The 19906-nt window shown below is 45.6% G+C and overlaps 1 protein-coding gene across 1 annotated transcript in view; it reads right to left on the bottom strand.

The window, feature by feature from the left end:
- SPG7 (SPG7 matrix AAA peptidase subunit, paraplegin) overlaps positions 1-19648 on the bottom strand; it is a 34242-nt gene extending 14594 nt beyond the window's left edge. The window contains exons 1-8 of the mRNA XM_083513621.1: positions 18739-19648; positions 16330-16423; positions 14752-14841; positions 8067-8308; positions 5857-5996; positions 3181-3283; positions 1653-1778; positions 934-1096 (exon numbers count right to left, since the gene is read on the bottom strand). Of these exons, the coding sequence (XP_083369747.1) occupies positions 934-1096; positions 1653-1778; positions 3181-3283; positions 5857-5996; positions 8067-8308; positions 14752-14841; positions 16330-16423; positions 18739-18891 (1111 nt within the window). The 5' untranslated portion in view covers positions 18892-19648. The remainder of the gene's footprint in view (positions 1-933; positions 1097-1652; positions 1779-3180; positions 3284-5856; positions 5997-8066; positions 8309-14751; positions 14842-16329; positions 16424-18738) is intronic.
- Between the last annotated feature and the right edge of the window lie 258 nt (positions 19649-19906).

The raw sequence follows: 19906 nt of genomic DNA on the forward strand, positions 1-19906 counted from the left end.
ATCGCAGCAGCAACAAGAAACCAAATCGAACTAGGAGGATATTTGCTGCCCAACAGCAGACCAGGAAACAAGAAGCCCCCAACTTTTTTTCCAGGGTGCCTTTGACTGGACTAGGATGGCTCCTCCAAAAGGATTTTCTGCAGCCCTCCATTCAGAACTGGGTGTCTCAGTTAGAAAGTTCCAGGGTCAGAAGTTGAGCAGAGTGGAAGAAAGGAAGAGCAGCAGAATTGGTGTCAAGAGGGGAACACTCTCTCTCTCTCTCTCTCTCTGTGTGTGTGTGTATTTGTATGTATATGTGTATATGTGTATATGTATATGTATATGTATATATGTATATATGTATGTATGTATGTATGTATTAGATCAGTCAGTGAAAATGCCGTACTGCCCCCGTACTGCAGCAGTCTCTGTGAGAGGGCTTCAAAGTTTCCTACAAATAAACTAACTGAGAACAAAGCTTTCTTCCTGGTAAGCCACATTTTCATTAAGCCCACAGGAACACACTTTTTGTTTGTTTGCTTGTTTCAGGGGAAAGCTGAGCAGACTCCCACAGAGTCCTCCTTCCAGCTCTCACCAAGGAGAGAGACCCCTCTGCCTTTTGATCAACTGTGGAAAGGAAACTGTAGTGGGCTAGGGAGGGAAGGTGTTTACATCTACCCAGATATACACCATCCCTATTCAGCTACTGCGTTTCCCCTTGAGTGGATGCCTGGAATCTTGCTCAGGCCGCCTTCCTGGGGGTTGAGAACCCCGAGTCAAGTTCTGCTCCACAGAAACAGATTGCAAGGACCACATTCCTTCTGTACAATGCCTCACACCTAGCTGGCTCTGTTAAATAAATCAAAACTGACTGCTGAAGAAGCAAAGATTAAAAAAAATAAAAATACACACACCACCTCTAAGTGAATCCAGCCTCCCCGCCCCAGGACTTACCTCCTATCACCTCCACAAACTCAGAGCCAGCTATCGCCAGGAATGGCACCTGGGCCTCAGTAGCAACAGCTTTTGCCAACAAGGTCTTGCCACAGCCTGGTGGTCCAAGCAACAGGGCACCTTTGGGAACTTTAGCACCAAGCTGTAGGTAACGATCTGGGCTCTAGGAGTGGGAGGAGGAAAAAACTTTTTTTAAGCTGCATACTCATTCTGCATCTTCTCTTGGAGGAAGCAAATCACAAACTTCCACTGATGTTCTTTCCCACATGTATGACAGCATGCAAAAAGAAACACCCCCTCATGTCCTTTAGTGGCTGGGAAGACAAGATGGTTGCCCATTCAGCCGCACCACACCCCTTGCTCAGAGACGGGCCCTCTGCCCCTGCACCACAAAGAAGCAGGCCCACTACTACTCATGAGGCCTATAGCTAATAGTGTGATGGAAAAGGCATAATGAAAAGAGTGCTATTTGAAAAAGGATACCCCATCCCCAAGAATCCTGGGGCAAGTGTGACCAAAAAAACAAATACGCTACAAATAAAAGGTCCCACTCACAGGGTAAATCAAGCAAGCATAGCCAACAGATGATGGGAGTTGTAGTGCCGGAACACCTGGAGGGCCAAAGGTTCCCCACACTTGCATTACTGGATTCACAGCATTGCCCACTCAATCCCTCCCATTCCCAACTCCCCAGCTGCACTTGCCAGCACTTGTCTTACCTTCAGATAATCCACAAATTCCTTGACCTCCATTTTGGCCTCATGCATTCCTGCTACATCCTTGAAGCTGATCCCTTTCCCAGATTTCCCATGCACAATAGTGAAGCGGGCCATCTTCAGCTGACTCTGTTGAGGGGTGGGCAGGGTGAAGGGGAGAGAGAGAGAGAAAGATATGGCCAAATAAAGAAAAACAGGGGTTATACAAAGCCCTGATTCTTATGAGCTTGGAGGAAGAGCAGTTCACTGAGCAATGAAGTGCTCACGCTGCATTTGGCAGGGCCCATGTGCCATCCTCCACAGGGCAGACCATTTATTTGCCTTTCTGTTCTATTTTCTGCTTTAGGTAAGTAGGGCTGTGGTTCCACTCACTCAGCTGCTATCTTGATATAGGTTTTAATGTTAGTAGTAAGCTGGAGGGATGCCTCAAACAATTGCTGCCGTCACCCTCTTTCTACAGACAGAGAAATCAGATGGAAGGAGCTCTCTAGAACTCCTCTCTTGTAATTTTAGTTTCGCTAGCCGGGCTGGCGACTACTCCACCAAAATGGCAGCATGATGCACTCAATTCCCTGGCTTTCAGAATGCTGCTTATGCAAGAGATTTGGTGGTGGGGCTTTTTTTATGGTGGCAGGGGGAGAAGAGGGCGAACAGAACAACAGGGACCTCAAAAGCAACAGGCACTGCATTCTAGCCTCCATTAAACCACAGCGACAGACAAAACAACAATTTAGCTAAACAGCCTCTGCATAACTGCTCATTATCCTTTGCTGAAAACAGCTACTAATGTTGGCTTTTCAACTAAGCTTACAGCAGGCCACAAGCTTGGAAGTGCATCAATAAAAGTGCCAGGGGTGTCACCCACCTAAAGGAAGTACAGAGGAAGCCTTGGGAACTTCCACAGCTATGAAGTAAAGGGAGTAGGGCAGAGCTGGCTGGGCTATTGAACTGCAGAACATTTTTTTCAGCCCACTGCCACCTCCCCCAGCCCCTCCCAAGCAGGCAGGCAGGCAGGCAGACAGAAATCACCATCCTTCCCCTCAGCTGACCGAGCGGCAGGGGTTTGGCTGATGCTGGGAGGGAGGCATGTGACAGGAGGTATGAAGGCCAGCTCACAGCACAGTCCAAAAAGCTTAGGCAGCTTTAAAGACTGAAAAAAGTTATTTTGCTAAAAGCAAGGGATTTGTGTTCGCTGCTGCATGCGAGATTTGCTGGCAAGACAAAAGCAAAAGAAATGCCATTCCCAGCTGCAAGTCATTAGTGAGCCCTGAAAACAGCAGAGAACTGCCCTGCAGATTCCCTGAGCTCAGCCTTCCCAGCCTAGAGGGACAGAGGACGTCCCCCCTCCACCACCCCACCCATGAGGCCAAATACTGTAAAGTTCCGTCAGCTGATAGGAAAAGCAGCAAGACATAGCACAGGGCCGCCCAGCCTTTGGCACAGCTTAATTCTCATCCGCTGTTGACTTTGCTGGGGGAGGGAAGAAGAAGCCAGGCCCACCCAAAACAAAGCAGGAGGGAGAACTACTTACAAAGGCACTGAAGCCTCCTTCCCTTCCTGCCATCCCGGCCAGGCGAAAGATGTACCACAGGATGCCAACACCCACAGCAGCCATCCCCAGGGCATAGAGGACACTGCAAAGACAACAGCAAACCAGGGTCAGACCTAAGCAACTGCTGTATTGGTTATGAACGGACAAAAATATAGCCAGTACTGTATTTGTGGGACAGGAGTGCAGCTATGGCAATGTTTCAAGACGCAGGGACAGGAAAGCTGTGGCGCTTCAGCTGCAATTCCCATCAGCCAGGTTAGGGATGATAGGAGCTGTAGTCTTGCAACATCTGGAGTACAGCTTTTTTTGGGGGGGGAAGGAGCCTGTCTAAATCAAAGAACAGGTTAAGAGCCCAATGAGCTTTGGGGGCAGTATAAAGGGGCATCTTCTGTGCTCTCACTCTCAAGCGTTAATGTGCAGCTGGCATTAATTTCAATAAAGCTTTGGGGGGGGGTTTCCAAACAAATGTCGCTAACAGAGAATGTGTGTTGTCTCTGACTCTGGGCAGATTGCTCCATTGAAACATAGGGAAACCTAGGAAGCTGCCTTACTCAGAGTCTACTGGCACATCTAGCTCAATTGTCTCCACTGACTGGGAACATCTCTCCAGCATTTCAGGCAGGGTCATTTCCAGCCCTACCTGGAGACACCAGTGGGGACTGAACTTTCAATTTTCCATATGCAAAGCAGTTGCTCTACCAATGAGCTAAGGCCCTTCCCCAAGTTAGGGAAGTGCTTCAGACCAGCTCCTCTGAGCGACTGTCGTGGAAAGCAGGCCTCAAGGCCAGCATGTAGAACAATGTCCTCAGGTGTCTGAGATTCAGTGGGCATAGGTAGGGAAAGTGGTGGGCTGCTGGGAGTGCTAGAGGTAGCCAAAGGATTTAATACCATCCTCATTCAAGTCACAACTCTCAATGACTGCAACTTTCAGGTAAATAACCAACCTTTCACAATGCAAGATTGCCAAGTGATTAAAGCAAAAGTTATTTTTTTAAAATACCCACCAAAAATAATTACATGTGGTGGTTAAGGCACAGATTCAACAGTGAAAGCAGCACAAGGGTAGCTTCTACAAAGTCTACATTCCAAATGGAAAATAAGGTAATGGTGGAAGAAAGCATCAATCGATCTGCAGCCAGTAGCTCATGTTGAAGGGATCCATGGAGAGGACTTCGGACGTTCTTTATCCTGGCTCCTGGAAGTGTCATAGTTCAGTGGCTGAGCATCTGTTTTGTATGCAGAAGGCCCCAGGTTTCAATTCCTGACAACTATAGGTAGGACGGGGAAAGACCCCTGCCTAAAACCCTGGAGAGACGCTGCCAGTCAGACCAATGGTGTGACTCGACTCAGTTTAAGGCAGCTTCCTATGTAAGTCAGTCAATAATTTAGTTTGCCTGTCAGCTCTGAAAGTAAAGCACAATGGGGAGAGTGAATAAAAAACCTTCCTCCCCACAAACCCAGAAATGTTTTGCCCATGAAACTCTTTTCATAGTCTCCTCAGAAAGCCAAGCCTGGCCCTGGAACAGAATGGTTTATAGGCCTCCTTCCATTCTTATTACAAGAGAAGCTCGTCAGCCAGAGATGACAAGATTCCATAAATCGTTTTTTTTGTGTGGATAAAAGCTGCTGCAGCAGCAGAAAGAAGACCACAAGAAGAGCTGGCTCTTGCCATCATTAAGGAGAAACAAACGTTCCAAGCCAGCATTCCTGCATCTGTAGAAGCTTCTGCCCTCCTCCTGTTCTCAGCATCAATTCCCATTCTGACTTTACATCAGTATTAACAGCTTTAGCCTTTGCAAAATCCTTGTGACAAAGGATGTGGGGTTCTGCATAACAAAGTCCATAGTTTAATGGGAGCACTTGCTTCACATTGACATTTGGGGTTTGATTAGCAAAACATTTCTGCTCAGCATGGGGCCTATGAGTCAGTGTCCGCCAAAGGTACAGTCGGCTGTTGTCTTAATGGGCAAACGCTTGGGAGTTTATTTTTATAAGCCAAAGATAATACCGTGTGGGAGGCTGTTAAGGCATTATCTCCATTGGATCCCCCACACTATGATCATTGCCATGTTCACCAAGCCACCCTGCAGTATTCACTGGGAAAATTGATTGGCACACTTTTCACAAGAAAATACTTTTGTAAGTCTATGGTGCTTAGGCTGGGTTGTGGTTGCCCCAATCCACAGCCCCTTCCCTTGCTATTCCCATGGAAAATCTCACAGAGCTAAGTCATACAATTAAGTTCCGAAGCAGGCAAAGTCACCTCCTAGCTGGCTAAACGCAGGAAGTGGTGTGTGTCATGCGTTTCACACATTTGTGGTTTGTGGTGGCTGCTGGTGTCCCAATCTAGGCCACCAACTCTTTTTAGGACATGCTTTGCCAAGCTGGCACCCTCCTGATAGTTTGGACTACAACTCCTGCCAGCCCAAGCCAGCACAGTTCTGTTAGCTGAGCCTAATGGCAGTTGTAGTCCAAAGCATCTGAAAAGTGTCAGGTCAGGGAAGGCTGCTTGGAGACACTGTACACACAGCCACGGCAAGCAAGAGGAAGAAGCACAGAGGGCATGGTGGGGTGGAGAGAGAAAGGCAAGAAATGGAGGGTGGGGCAGACAGTGCCTTGCAATGGTGGAGGAGCTTTCTTCTAAATATGTCATACTTTCCAAAGAAGCCAGTGCGCTTGTAGGAAACTGGGATCCTGTCCTTCAGGTCAATGCTCAGCTCTTCCTCAGCTGCCCGCAGCTTCTCCTCAAACTTGTCAATGTTTGCTACTTGCATTCTGTACATCAGGGCAAGCCTCTGGAGACACACAAAAGCAACGTTAACGCTGAGGCCAGATTCAGGACATTGATCAACTGGGAATTGCACAGGTGGAAAAAAACTGCTTAGGGTCACAGCCTGTCATGTGTGAGTAGGTGGGGGAATTCCAAGGGGGATGAAAAGTGGCTGCTGGGCAAGGAATTAAAAGCTACGTGACCTCTTAAGCTTGCCAAAATCTCAGGTTGGCTTAAGCACAGACAAAGGTGCACTTTGCTACGAGTCAGAGGAGAGGCTTAAGTAATCAACAGGCAACCTATTCTTACCAATATTAGCTGCCTTCTCTCTCAACCTGGAAAACTCACAAGGCCATGCAAGTTTCACTGTTTGTGGCAACTGCTATTGTTATGGGTACCAGTAATCAGTACAGAATTATTTTATTGTATTATAATAAGTTATTTTAGATCTAATGGAAAGGCCACCCACTGCAGCCCCCCATGGGGCAGGTGCTAAGTTAGTCAGGACTCACAAGAGGATTTTTCCTGTGGCTGTACAGACATTCTGGAGGAAGGTTTGGAATGCTCTCTTTTAAACCTCCTCCATCAGGAGAAGGCATTTTTCTCGTGCAAGCCTAATAATAATAATACCCCACCTATCTGGCTGGGCAGCTTCCAACAAAAGATTAAAAATACATTAAAACATCAGTCATTAAAAACTTCCCTAAACAGGGCTGCATATTAAAGTTGGATGTTTTCATTATCTGTCATGCTATTTGTGTCTTTTGGTTTTGAATTGCATTTATTATTGGATATTTATTTATTGTTAGCCACTTTGAGAGTACTCTGGTCAGAAGAAATCATAGAATCGTAGAGCTGGAAGGGACCCCGAGGGCCATCTAGTCCAACCCTCTTCAGTGCAGGAATCAAAACCCAGTATTCCCAGGCAGTGTCCCATCCAAGTACTAACCAGGCCTGACCCTGCTTAGCTTCTGGGATCAGCCAAGATCAAGCATGTTCAGGATAGTATGCAAATTGTTCCAGAAAAAGCAAAAAACTGCTCACAAAATACTAATACTGTTTTATAAACATGTGGAGTTCCCAGGAAACAGTTTATGAAAGTCATCAGGATGACTTATGCTTAAACTTTGCATTTAAAACCAAGACAATGAAATTCACTGTGATAGTTTCGTTTAGATTCTACATGGGCAACTTCAGCTGCTTTCCCTTAAAGGTCTCCACTAAAGTCAGTGAGAGATTTCTCTGTTCCTCAAATCATTTAGTGCAGGGATGGGCAGAAGGTGTTTCAGGATCTACTGGGTAAACTCTGGGTGACCTTAAGCTAATCAGCAAAGATTTCTTATTCCATTTTTTTAAAAATAAAAAATAGCAAAACCAAAAAGCTTAGCTCTCAGCAAAAATGAAGCTGCTGAAACAAAGCACACATTGGAAAATCATAATTTGATTTGTGTGTGAAACTCCTGCAAGTTCAATTCTAGTACAAATAACAAGTTCTGGGGCTAGGCAGGTGCTCAGAGGTACCATGGTCTGAATTCTAAGTGTGCATCATCCTTCCACCCAAAGCTCATTTGGGGGACCTCAAGGTTCTAGTAACAAAACAAGAGTAGATCCTGCAAGTCTGAAGTCTTCCCACCCTTAACTTGAATTACCTAAAAATTCAGCATAGATATTATGTTATCTTCCTTGTCTGAACAAGGAGATGAACAGATAAATGAAAACAATCAGAAAAGTATTCTTAATGTTGATATCCATATAGGAAAACTTCACAGAAGTTTGACAGCTTTCTGCTTATGAGGAGAAAAAGCAGATTAGGGAAAAACAAGATTATTTTTCAAAGAACCACCTCTGAGTCGACCAAGACAACAGGCCAATTTAGCGGCTGGTGAAGAACTATGGAAGCATTTGGAGGTTCACACAACTGTTTGGCAGGCACAACACCAAGAGAAATCTGTGAAACTTAAATGTGTGTGGAATTTCTACTACCAATCCTGAAGCCTACATTCCCATATCAATCAAAGTTGGCCAAATGGAAAAATCTTTGCTTAACCTACTTTGCAATACTTTAAGGGCTGATCTTGCTGAAAAAGACACTCACAGGCCGTCCAAACACAACTGCCCCTGGATGTAAGTAGATTTCCACAATGTCGCTCTCCGGCACCACTTGAACTCGCTGCACTTCTCCTTTCGCCAGCATCTCATTTACAAAGTCGTTCCAGGATATGTTGCCTCCACTGGTGCTCAAGGAGTTTAGCAGGCTCATGATGATGGCAATGAGAAAGAGGGTCCTCAAGCGCTCCCGGTACATCTGGTCCTCCCTCTCCCGGCGTCTCTTTTCCTCTTGAGAGAGGAAACATAAGAACACATCAAGATTAGCATTACGAGCTGGAGAGCAGATTGATTATGCCCCAAGCCACAGACCCCCACACAGTCTGTTTTTTGTTCCACATTTCATTTTCCTAGGAAAGCTAAGCTGGGCTAGGAGAGGCAGCATCTGGTTTGCAGTGTGCTATCACATTACAGCCCCTTTTTCCAGGGATTGAATGAGGAGAGACCAAGAGCAAGGTCACACAGCAAAGCTGCATGTAAAATGCCTGCTTCAAACTAGGCCAACAGCTCAGGAGCAGAGCATGTTTACGGAGCTGCCTACCTGGAGTTCCAACATTAACACACATAGGGAAAGGGGAAGTTTGCATTCGATTAGCCAGCAAATATTTGCTCTACCCAGCTCCAGCTTTCCACATTTAGCCTGTTTCAGCAGTTCTCTCTCATGAGCCAGCCCAGACAGCGTGTACAAATCAGCTCACATTCTGCAGGAGGAACCATTTTTTTCTCAGAAAGGGTCCTAAATACTCAACCAGATAATGCTAGGCTAGACAAGGGCAAGATGCCTTCTGTCACACCACTACCACAAATACAGAATGAATGATGCAGCTCTGCACCAATTGAACAATTTGCAAAACCCGTTTGAATCATGCAGAGAAAGCTCTTCAGCCTTCACCCGGTCCTACTGCTCTGCATAACTTGCACTTGGTTCAAACGGAAGTGGGATCTGAATTGGGCTCCTACCCTTTGAAATGAATGGAGGCAAACTGCACAGTAGCAGCACTCAAAAGCTTGCAACTTCTGCCAACACTAGAAAGTATGGTCCATCTCTCCAGCATTCTAAGCCCCTTCTAAGGCAGGATTCTCCAACCTAGTGCCTTCCAGAGACTTTGGACTCCCACATTCCATCAGCCTCAGCCAGGACAACTGTATTCCTAGAGCAGGGATAGGGAACTTATCTCCCTACACCCAACACAGGCCACGTTTGACCCATTTTTGCATAGCACTGTGCACGGAAGGCTCAGTGATCTGCCGCCTGCTGGTGCTTGTAAAGTGCTGCACACAAGGCTTTGCAGGTGCAAACTTCTCCGGGCCTGGCCTTGTCTTTACCTGCCAACATATATGATGTCAGGTGTAGGGAAAGTGTCTGTGGCTTCCCCAATATGGCCTTGTGGGCCAAATGGAGAAGACCTGGCAGGCCTGAATAGGCCCACACGTAAAAGTTTTTCCATTGCTGTCCTAGAGCTAGGGGCATTCCTAAAATTGCAGAAAACCATCTTGGTGGCTGCATCTGCAGGTCACTGGCCTGATCCTACAGGCTCTTCTTATTTTGGATTCTAAGTCTCATTTTATCCTGCCTTGCTCTTTGATCCAACCTGAATGGCCTAACTGCTGCCCATCTCTGCCAATGGCGCATCATCCATCGGAGCCATTAAGGAAGCCTCCCAAATAAATCATGGCTGTTTTGTTGGAAAATCTATCTGCTGTAGCCAAGATTAGATTTATGTTAACAAAGGCATTTATCAGCAAGCACCACCAGTTAAAGCAGATGCAAAAAGAAAAAGAAAAACCCCACTGTACAGAGATCCAGCCTCATCCACAATTCCAAGCTGGAGCTGCCTGATCAGACATCCAGCACCATATTTCACTCATGGCTTGCTCTGTCCTGACTATCCAATGACCCCCCACCCTTAGAGGAAAGTAGTGTTTCTCAGATAAAGCCATCATTCACCAAACACCAGTATCTTAGTAACTATGCCCTGCCCACACCTCTTTTGTCTTCTCCTACCATCTCACAGTCCTTTGTTATATCAGAAAGGCCCAGCTACAGCAGAATGAGAAAATCACAGGAGTTGCAAGCAAGTGCCCAATAAATAATTTTTAAAAAGGAACATTGTAAAAAATAAAAATAAAGCCCAACAACCCACAGAAACTTAACTCGGCAGAAGGATTCCCACAACATACAGAGTATGGGGTGAGATTACTTTCTGGGTTCCAGGTGTATACTAAGGATGCATTAAACAACTTATCAAAGAAGAAAAGGGAAAGGGAAAAGAAAAAGCTATTCTATTGATCACAGGTATGGACAACTTTAATACCTGCTTTTCTGAACTTCTGCATATGCACACAAAAATCCACCCACATTTGGCCAAGAGGAAATCTACCGGTACTTAGCACCCAAGCTTACTAGTTTTTTTTTTCAGAAAACCAAAATGACATCTAAGAGCTTCCAGGATCCAAAGACATATTTTGTCTGATGAGGTGTTCTGCGAATCATGAAAGCTTGCACCAACTTTAACCTACCAAGTCAAGTCCATAAAAAGCATCAACACACTAATGTCATTTATCTTGATTACCACAAATTATACCCTACATATAAAGCTCTAAGTTCATTAACCTCCCCATAGGCTTAGGAGACAACTGGAAAGCTATTGCAGTAGTATTTTCTGGCTTGAGAGCCCCCAGCACTGTCAGGCATGGGGTTCAGAGCTCTACAATTTTTAGGACCCATACCAGCAAAGCGTCTTGGTCTAATCAACTTCTTTTTGCAAGCAATGACCTCTTTTCACTGACAGAGGAAATCCTAATAAAGAACGGCTCTCTCCTAGGTTTCAGAGGCAATCCAAACAGATGTGCCCTCTGCGTTCTTTGATCAGAGTTGTAAAAGGCTTTCCCCCATCACTTGGGCCTCTCTCATAAGGTGGAGGTAGAACTCAGAGGCTGCTGTGGGAAAATTCGGAGAGATGCCGGCTGGCCATAGAATGGCTCTTGTCTACAAGTACACCAGAAAACGGCAGGAGGAACAGATGAAGAGATCTGCCTGCACTGCTCTGCATTTTGCCCCCCTCTGCCATCCATCCTTGCCAGTTGCTCAGAGCCTCTGCCACCCAGCTCTGCCAGGCTACCAGCAAAGGGACCCCACTTTTAGCAAAATAGCACACACATTCACCTCCCAACACTACAGAGTGGTCACACTAATCATTCCATAAATAAGTCATATACTAGCTGGAAGAGACACTTCTTGTCAGCAGCTGTGGGACCCATTCCAGCCTCAGAAAGCCTTCATGAAGAAATGATTTGCCATTAACCCCAAACCTGAACTCCATGATTAAAAGCTTGCAGGGGCTGCAGTGACAGGCCACAGGACTCTTTGTAAATAATTACTGCTGGGATGATCTTTCCCCCAAAGACACAGAGGAGGATTCCACCTCGCAAAGTCAACTTATCCATCCATTACAAGCGGGGAAAGGCTGTAGCGCTCAGTAGGTCATGGTGTACACAAGTCAAGTCAAAAAACCCCACACCTCCTGGCCAAGATGACTGCTGCATATTATTTTGTGCAGCCTTTCAGGCACTGGAAAGGGCATACTCATAACATAACATACTCATAGTAGGAGCTCCTGGAAAGACCTTGCAACAAATGTAAGACTCTCCATAGTAAATAGCTCAATCTATAGTATAAGGAAGGTGTCTTTTCTCCTAAGAGGTTGGGAGAGGGGTCATGATGAAAACAGGCCCTATTCCTGCTCTGAAGTAACTGCTGACTGGTGTGAACTGGGACTGCATTGTGACAGCCAGCACATTACAGCACCTAGATATCTCCTTGCTAACCTGACACTGCCTGTTCCGTCTGAATCCTGCAGTTTGGCTCACTGGATGCAACACTAGCCCTGGATTTTGCAGATTCAGATTCATGTTCCACTACTGCCCTGGCCTCTCTCCCTCCTCCTTTCTCTCCCATATACACACTGTCTCAGTTACCTATCTGTAAAATGGGAATGGCAACAACCGCCTCAGAGGGCTTTTGTTTTAGCAAGTACAGCAAGAACTGTAAAGGTCTAAGCACTTTTTAATACACAATGCATACAGTGAAGTGGCATAGTAAGGGGCAGAAACTAAAAACTAAGATCTGACATGGCAGATCATTAGCCTCGAATACAGAGTATGGGTTTACTGGAGAAGAAATTAGCTTGAAACCACCTGGGTCCAGTGGCAACAAGCTGCTTGTTTATCCCTGTTCTGAACCACAACAGACACTCATCTACTGTTGCACTTTGCACACAGAGCAGAAGGAAGGGCTAGTGTTCAAAGCAAAGGAACAATGGGAGGAGATGCTTCCTCTTGCCTTTTTACCAGCACTGCAGGCTCACATGAAAGAGCAGGAAGCATCTCATTTCCAGCACCTTTATCCAAGAGAGCAGCACTAGGAGTTTGCAGCCACAAGGCAGCCAAAGTGCAAGTCTGCTCCCTGCCCAGAAGCCCTTCTGGTCTCTCAGCACTGGGATACGCACACATGCACACTTGTTCTATGGAGGATATGTCTTTCCCTTTTTTAAAATGCAGAGTCAAATTACATCAAGGAGGAAAAAAGAGGAGGGGCAGAATACAGCCACCACTGCGGCTGTTTAGCTTCATCTATGAAATCTGCTGAAAGCTCCAAGGGAGGGATGTTAAACTTGGGGGCACTGTCAGGTCAGCTCAGCCTCAAAATGCAGGTTGTGTGAAGGGGGGGGGGGAAGGGCAAGCTATTCTGAAGCTAAGCATCTGTGGGAGGCCCTTGTGATCTTTTTATAGCTCAGAAGAGGAAATTTTAAAGGAGCTCTCTGCAATATTTTCAGAGAGATGGGGGTGGCGGGATAGAACTATCACTGCAAGAGGCACATGCATACTCCTGCTAGCCCCCAAATCCTGACACAGACTCTGCTCAAATGCCTTGCCAATCATCAGAATGCTTTTCCCTGACAAGTGCCAATGCCCTCTCCCTAGAAGGGAGACAAAGGTTAAATACTCAGGTGCACATGGCTAGATCTAGGGATGCAACAGAATCAGGTGGTGGAGTGGACTGCAATGCTCAACTTGTTTAGGTGTTATTCTCGTTGTGTGATTAACACTCAAAATGAGAGCCTATGGGTATTTGGCAGGCTTCCTCTTTGCAGATATGCAGTGGGGTCAGCGAATGGGCCCCTGCTGTGTCCTTGTACAATGTGAATCATGGGGAGCAATAAAACCTGAATAGGGCTGCTATATTTCCCACAGATAGGGGATATGGTTTTTGAAAACCGACACATGTAAAAGTTCTATGCAAAACAGAAGACTTGGGCTACAATCCTAACCCTACTTACCTATGAGTAAGCCCTGTTGAATTCAGTAAGTCTTACTTCTGAGTAGACATAGCTAGATTACACTGCAATACATCAATAATCCCATCCCTTTGCCTGCAGTGTTGGCCTTTATTGACATAATATTTTTAATGTAAAGGAGCATTCAAAAATGGAAGAACCCCTTTGCACTTTAAAGTGGTGCAGTCCACTTCACCACCTCATTGTGCCACATATATTCTTCATCCTCATAACAGTTTCCCTGAAATTTCAAAGGTTTTAAAATGTCCTAGTAAAATGATGGGTGCAACTGCATGGAGGCGAGTCTGACATATTCATTATACAGCTTTTGGAAAATACTCTTTACCCTGACTTGACCCCTGAGATGTATATTTTTGGGGAACCTGTTTTAAATTGTTTTAATTTACTTTTTTTAATTGTTCCAACCCTGCTTGGATCCTTAGGGTAAAGGCATGTAAATAATAAGCAGCTGATAAACACAAACATGCACGTACCCCTTAGAAAAATAATTTAGCAAGACTATCCCTTCCCATCTGCATATTTCAATATCATTTTCTAATTAAAATAAAAAACTTTCTTTTTCAATGAACACTGTATTCCCCTCTCCTCTAACACAGCCAACATCTGCTAAATGTTAAAATATATTAACTGCCTCCCTGCCAGCAGCATGGCTCTCTCCACCCTGATGAAGGCTTCCCCTTCTTCATTATATTTGCATGGTTACTTGATACCCAAAGCAGGAGTGATGCTAAAACCACTGAAGCAGCAAGCTGAAAGTCACTCCAAAAAAGTTACATCTGTGCAAAAGCAAATTGGTTGAGGATATTGCCTGTGTAGACTCTGAAAAACTTAACTGGATCAATAACACATGCCTCAGTAGAAGAGTTTCTGCTCCAAAATAAGGCATCCATTTAATATTGGCTTCTAAACAGCTTTAATACCTGAAATACATAAAGCTGTATATATTCAAAAGAACTGCAACCAAGTTCTGGAGGCTGAGATGGGAGTGTGGACACAGTCTTAAAGCCTTTGCAAGTCTCACTGTGCTCCCCTTTTAAATCTCCAGTTTCACAGGGGGAGGGGAAAAACTCACAAAGCCTCCTGAGGAATTTTGACAGCTGGGCTAATACGCCCACTTGGCATTCATGTGAGAGCATAATGATGTCCTGTGATTGACAAATGGGTATCCTGCCCCCTCCCCGTCAGATCACCTGACAAATTTGGTCTATAAGACCAACGCTGATAAGGGCCCAGTCCATGGAGCCAAAAAGGTGTTCCACCTCTGCTGTAGTCACTTCTGACTGGAAGCTTCAGAGCAAAACTGCTATTTGTACTTACCCTCATCTTCTTCTGGAGATTTCCCTTTGGATCCTTCACCACCACTGCCATTGCGATGAGAACCAGAGGTAGAAAAATAGTCAGTGCCACCTGTCAACAGATTTACAGTCAGAGTTCTGAGCATCTCAGCTTGTAATAAACAAGGTTTAAATTTCTCAAACTTTCCTATACAATTTATTGATAAAGTCTGTTGAGTTAGATCTCAAAGTGATTTGTTAATTGTCAACTCTGCTAAGAGCCCAGCTTCACAGCACTTCTCCCTGCTTTACCTGGAAGCATACATTCCTTCAGACAGGCTGAAGCACAAAGAGTGATGGGAAGAAGGGTGTCTCCATGAGGCTCTTTCTCTCCCTCAGCTGTTTCCATTCCAACTCACCATTATTAAAACTATCATGTAATTCTGTGATTTCTGCCGTTTGGCTATTTTCCTCTTTCCCTCCCATCCCCTCTTCCTTTCATGTTGTGTCTTTCAGATTATCAGTTTTCAGACAGACTGTCCTGTTTTTATTGATCTTATATAAAGCTGGTTTAGAAGCTTTTTCAGCTAAAGTGTGGGGTGAAATACCTCTAATAAATAATCAAGGCTTCTGTGGACATAGCACAATAAATCTTTCATGGGTGGGATTGAACTTGTGACATGCAACAGCTAGGGGGGAAAAGAGAAAAAGAAAGTAATGACAGGATACAGCAACCAAGGGAAAGTTTACATCTTGTAGGCCAGTTCTCCTCAAAATGTAAACCAGCAGCATGGACAAGAAAGTGATATCTAAGGAACTAATAAAATTTGTTGATGGCTGATCACAGAGCAACAACCAAAAATTGGAAAACTGCTGAACTGTTGACATTGAATACTTGGCACATTAAGCTATGGCAAAGAGCCATGGCAGAAAAACTGATTTACCAACTTAAATTAGCTAAGGCAAAGCTCAAAATATTTGATTTTTATGTAGCGTGGCATGATTTTATCTCCTATACAAATTCAGCAACATTTATCCTAAGCCTTTCCTCAGATTATGGAAAAGTATAAACTGTAATATTATGATGAAGCATACAAAAAGCTCCAAGTTGCAAACAGATCTTACATTTATGTTCACCTACATATAAAGAGGGGAAATGTGTTATATACATTGCCTTGTTAGCAATTTCAAAATGTTTGTTTTTTATTTTGGAAATATTTTTTTTAAAAAAGGGAATATCAGGAAAGCCTGGTGGGGGGAACAACGGCTGAGCCTAGCCTGAGGCACAACTCTTTGGGGTGAGTCTGGTCACACCTGGGTGGGACCCAAGAAAAGCCCACCCCTTAGCTGCCTAGTGTGATTTCCCATGTAACCCTCACACTTTGGAAAAAGCAATTCATTTGTCCAGTGTATTCAGAGCTCAACATTTGCATTTCAATGGCTTCAGACTTGGCTTCTGTTTGTGCACCCAGCTTTGAGTAATTGAGGAAGCGATACACTTAAGACTGCAAGAAAATTGGGGGTGGGGAAGTAATAGAACAATGGCCAACATTTTGGTCACTGCCATGGCAGGAATAAGTTCCAGAAAAGGCACTATTGTTGTCAAGCTTTCTTTACTCACCCAGAAATTTCCAGAGTCGGAAGGGTTTTTGGCTTTTTGCTACCGACCGAAAAAGTCTTCCAGGTGTGGGGGAAAGCACTTGAGACAGAAGGCTCTGAGGAGGAAACAGAACAGTGCAAGGGTTACAGGGAATCATGGATAGATACCAGGGAATGAAGTCATGGATGGAGTCAGGGGCTTTCTAGGGTGGAGTTTGATGGACTTTTTGACAGGCCAGGAGGCCACACTAGGAGTGATTAGCACAAAAGCATGGTTTATCAATTCCTCCTCCCGAGAATATCTGGTGTATATATTAGAATGCCCAATACCAGACTAAATGCAAAATAGCCACCTTACAATCCTGTACAGTGGTGCCTCGCAAGACGAAATTAATTCGTTTCGCAAGTTTTTTCTTCTTGCGAGTTTTTCGTCTTGCGAAGCACGGTTTCCCATAGGAATGCATTGAAAATCAATTAATGCGTTCCTAGGGAAACCGCCTTCAGACCAGGTCCGGGGACAGTCTGTCCCCCGACCTCTTCTGAAGGCTGGGGGGGGGGGACAAGGGCTTTTCTTCCCACTGCCAGCCTTCAGAAGGCTGTTCTGAAGGCTGGCGGTGGGAAGAAAAGCCCTTCTTCCCACCTCCCACCCCGCAAGCTCCGGGGACAGGAGGGCTTTGCTGCCGACCGCCAGCATTTTAAAAGCCCCTGCTGTCCCGGGGCAATTTTAAAATGCTGGTGGGCGGGAGTGAAGCCTCCGCTGTCCCGGGGAGATTTTAAAATGCTGGGGGTCGGCAGCGAACGCTTCGCTCCCGCCCGCCAGCATTTTAAGATCGCCCGGGACAGCAGAGAAGTCTCCGCTGCCCCGGGCGATCTTAAAATGCTGGCGGGCGGGAGCAAAGATTTTAAAATCTCCCCGGGACAGCGAACGCTTTGCTCCCGCCCGCCAGCATTTTAAGATCGCCCGGGGCAGCGGAGAAGTCTCCGCTGTCCCGGGAAGGCAGGCGGGGGGGGGAGCAAAGACTTTTGCCCCCCGCCGGCCTTCAGAAGAGGTCCAGGACCTCTTCTGAAGGCCAGCTGTGGGCAAAAGTCTTTGCTCCCGACCGCCAGCAATTTAAAACAGGTCCCTGGAGATTTCCCTATGGGCTTTCGTCTTGCGAAGCAAGCCCATAGGGAAATTCGTCTTGCGAAGCGCCTCCAAAATAGAAAACCCTTTCGTCTTGCGGGTTTTCCGTCTTGCAAGGCATTTGTCTTGCGGGGTACCACTGTATAGGAATAATTAATTACATTTACAAGAGATGTTGTAAGAATCAGTGGCAAAATGCATGTGAATTTGCTCTGTCCTCTCAAGCCTAGTTCGTAGACATGGTGGCAAGCCAGAGTGAGGGCTATCACTTATGGCTGCAGGCAAGGAGTTGCATAGTTGAATGTACCTCCAGAAGGTGGATGGTGAGCACAATAGGGCTTTTTCCATTGTGAGACCTGCAAACTATTGATTGCCACCAACTCTGCTGTCTTTTTGGAGTCAAGGATTTTTTGAATCTTTTTAATTGCTCATGCCCTTAGAGATATTATGTTTCATATACATTATTATTATTATTATTATTATTATTATTATTATTATTATTATTATTATTATTATTTGATTGCTCCTGACACTCTTGCTTCATGCTATATGATTGCATTTTTTAAATGGTTAAACTTTGATTCTGGAGATTAATTTCTGAACAGTCAGAAACAAGAGCTCTAAACAAAGATGCAAGAAGCCCCTCAATCTACAAAACTGGCACGTCAGGGAAAAGCTTACGTAAGAATGATTCCCCCTGATACACCAATTTTCTGGGTGCAGAGACTTTTTTGGTATTATTATTTATTTTGTGCATGAACATGCACTGCCTTAGGTATATAAATGTAAATGCATAAAGCCTTATCATTTCCTATCCCATCCTTCCCCCACACCCAGCGTTTTATCCTCTCAATAACCCTGTGAAGTAGGTTAGGCTGCAAGAGAGTGAATGGCCTAACGTCACCCATTGCAACTCAGGGCTGGTAGACCATTTGAACCCAAGTCCGAAAGGAACACTCTCCGCTATATCACGTTGATTCCCCCCGCTTTCTCGGTACTGTACAACCCACATCCTACTTTTTACCAAGGCAGGGGTTACAATCCTATACACGCTTACTTGGGAATAAGTCCCACTGAGCTTGATAAGGCTTTCTCTTGGACAGATGTGCAAAGGATTGCACTCTCATTTGCTGGTTGTGCAGCTGCAGAAAGTTCTGTGAAAACTGGGGGTGATTAATAGAAAAAACCCTCATGACTGTCACCACCAGGAGCTGGCAGGTTTAGCGGGTTCAGGCCGGGGGGGGGGCTTTCCTCCCGGGTGATGAGGCAGTTTTAAGAGACCTCGGTGCCTCACCGCCTCAGCCTTACCTGAAGGCCGTCGCCACCGCTCTCTGTGCAGATCCTGGGCCAGCCGCTCTGCAGAGCCCGGAGCTCGGCCGCCGGGAAAGCCCGCGGCGCCAGTCGTAGAGCGCGGCGGCAGCTCCTCCGGAGCAGCAACAGCAAGGAGACCGCCCCGGTCATGGTCCAGGCACCGAGCTGTTCAGCTCCCCAGTGCGGACGGTGAGATCCAGGCGGGGGCCTGGCGAGAAAGCCGAGCGGAGGCTGGAAAGGAGGCGGCTTCCGCCATCTTAAAAGCTGGCAGCCGCTCAGCGTAGCCCGCTCTCAAGATGGCCGCGCCTGGCTGTTCTCACCGAATGGGAAATTCGGCTGGAGGGAAACGCGGGGCCCAGACTTCGCCCACGCTCGGCCCAGAAATATACACTCTTTTAAGTGCGGCCGCCTCCCCTCAGACACACTTTTCAAAACTTGCATTTCTTCTTTTTGACCCGGGGGCGGGGGAGAGAGGAGCTAGGGAGATATCTGGACATCGCTGTTTCGCTCGTCATTATTACTGTTTTTTAGGACTTAACATTAAATTCCAGTCATCTGAGGATGGGAATAAAACTCGTACATTATTTCTGCAAGCTGTTCCCCTACTGCATCTTTGACAGTTTAGGACTCTGTAACGCTTTCAGCTCAATAAGCGTGAAGTTGTTTTTCAGCTATATTTGTGAAAGGAAGGTGGTTTCAGCTGCCTATTTGTGGAACTAGGATAGCAGCAGCATTTCCCCAGTGACTTGAACTTGACACCACACTGATGAAATATACACAAACCGATTAAGCTGCTGTACTTGGATTTAAATAGATTTCTGACTACACACTATATCCTTCTATATCACCGCCTTTTAGAAATTTGCTGCTGCACACATTACAGATAGGTATGTGAAGGTGAGTAACTACTCCATCAGCCAGGCACTGCTTTCTAATCCTGAAACTAGGCTGAAAGCTAGCTTTCTAGAGGCCATGGTTTGTACATTCAGATCAAAAGTGTGTGGCCAAGCAGAGAACCAGATTTCAAAACCTTGCTTTATTTTCTTGGACACAATAACTGCTATTCACAAGCTTTGCTTTAATGATGCATCATATTTACTTTGTCATCATAATTACATTGACATGCATGTATAGTTTTATGCAGACACTGTCAGAAGTTTAAAAG

The sequence above is a fragment of the Podarcis liolepis genome (assembly GCF_965112155.1).
Source record: "Podarcis liolepis genome assembly, chromosome: 7".
Lineage (NCBI taxonomy): Eukaryota > Metazoa > Chordata > Lepidosauria > Squamata > Lacertidae > Podarcis > Podarcis liolepis.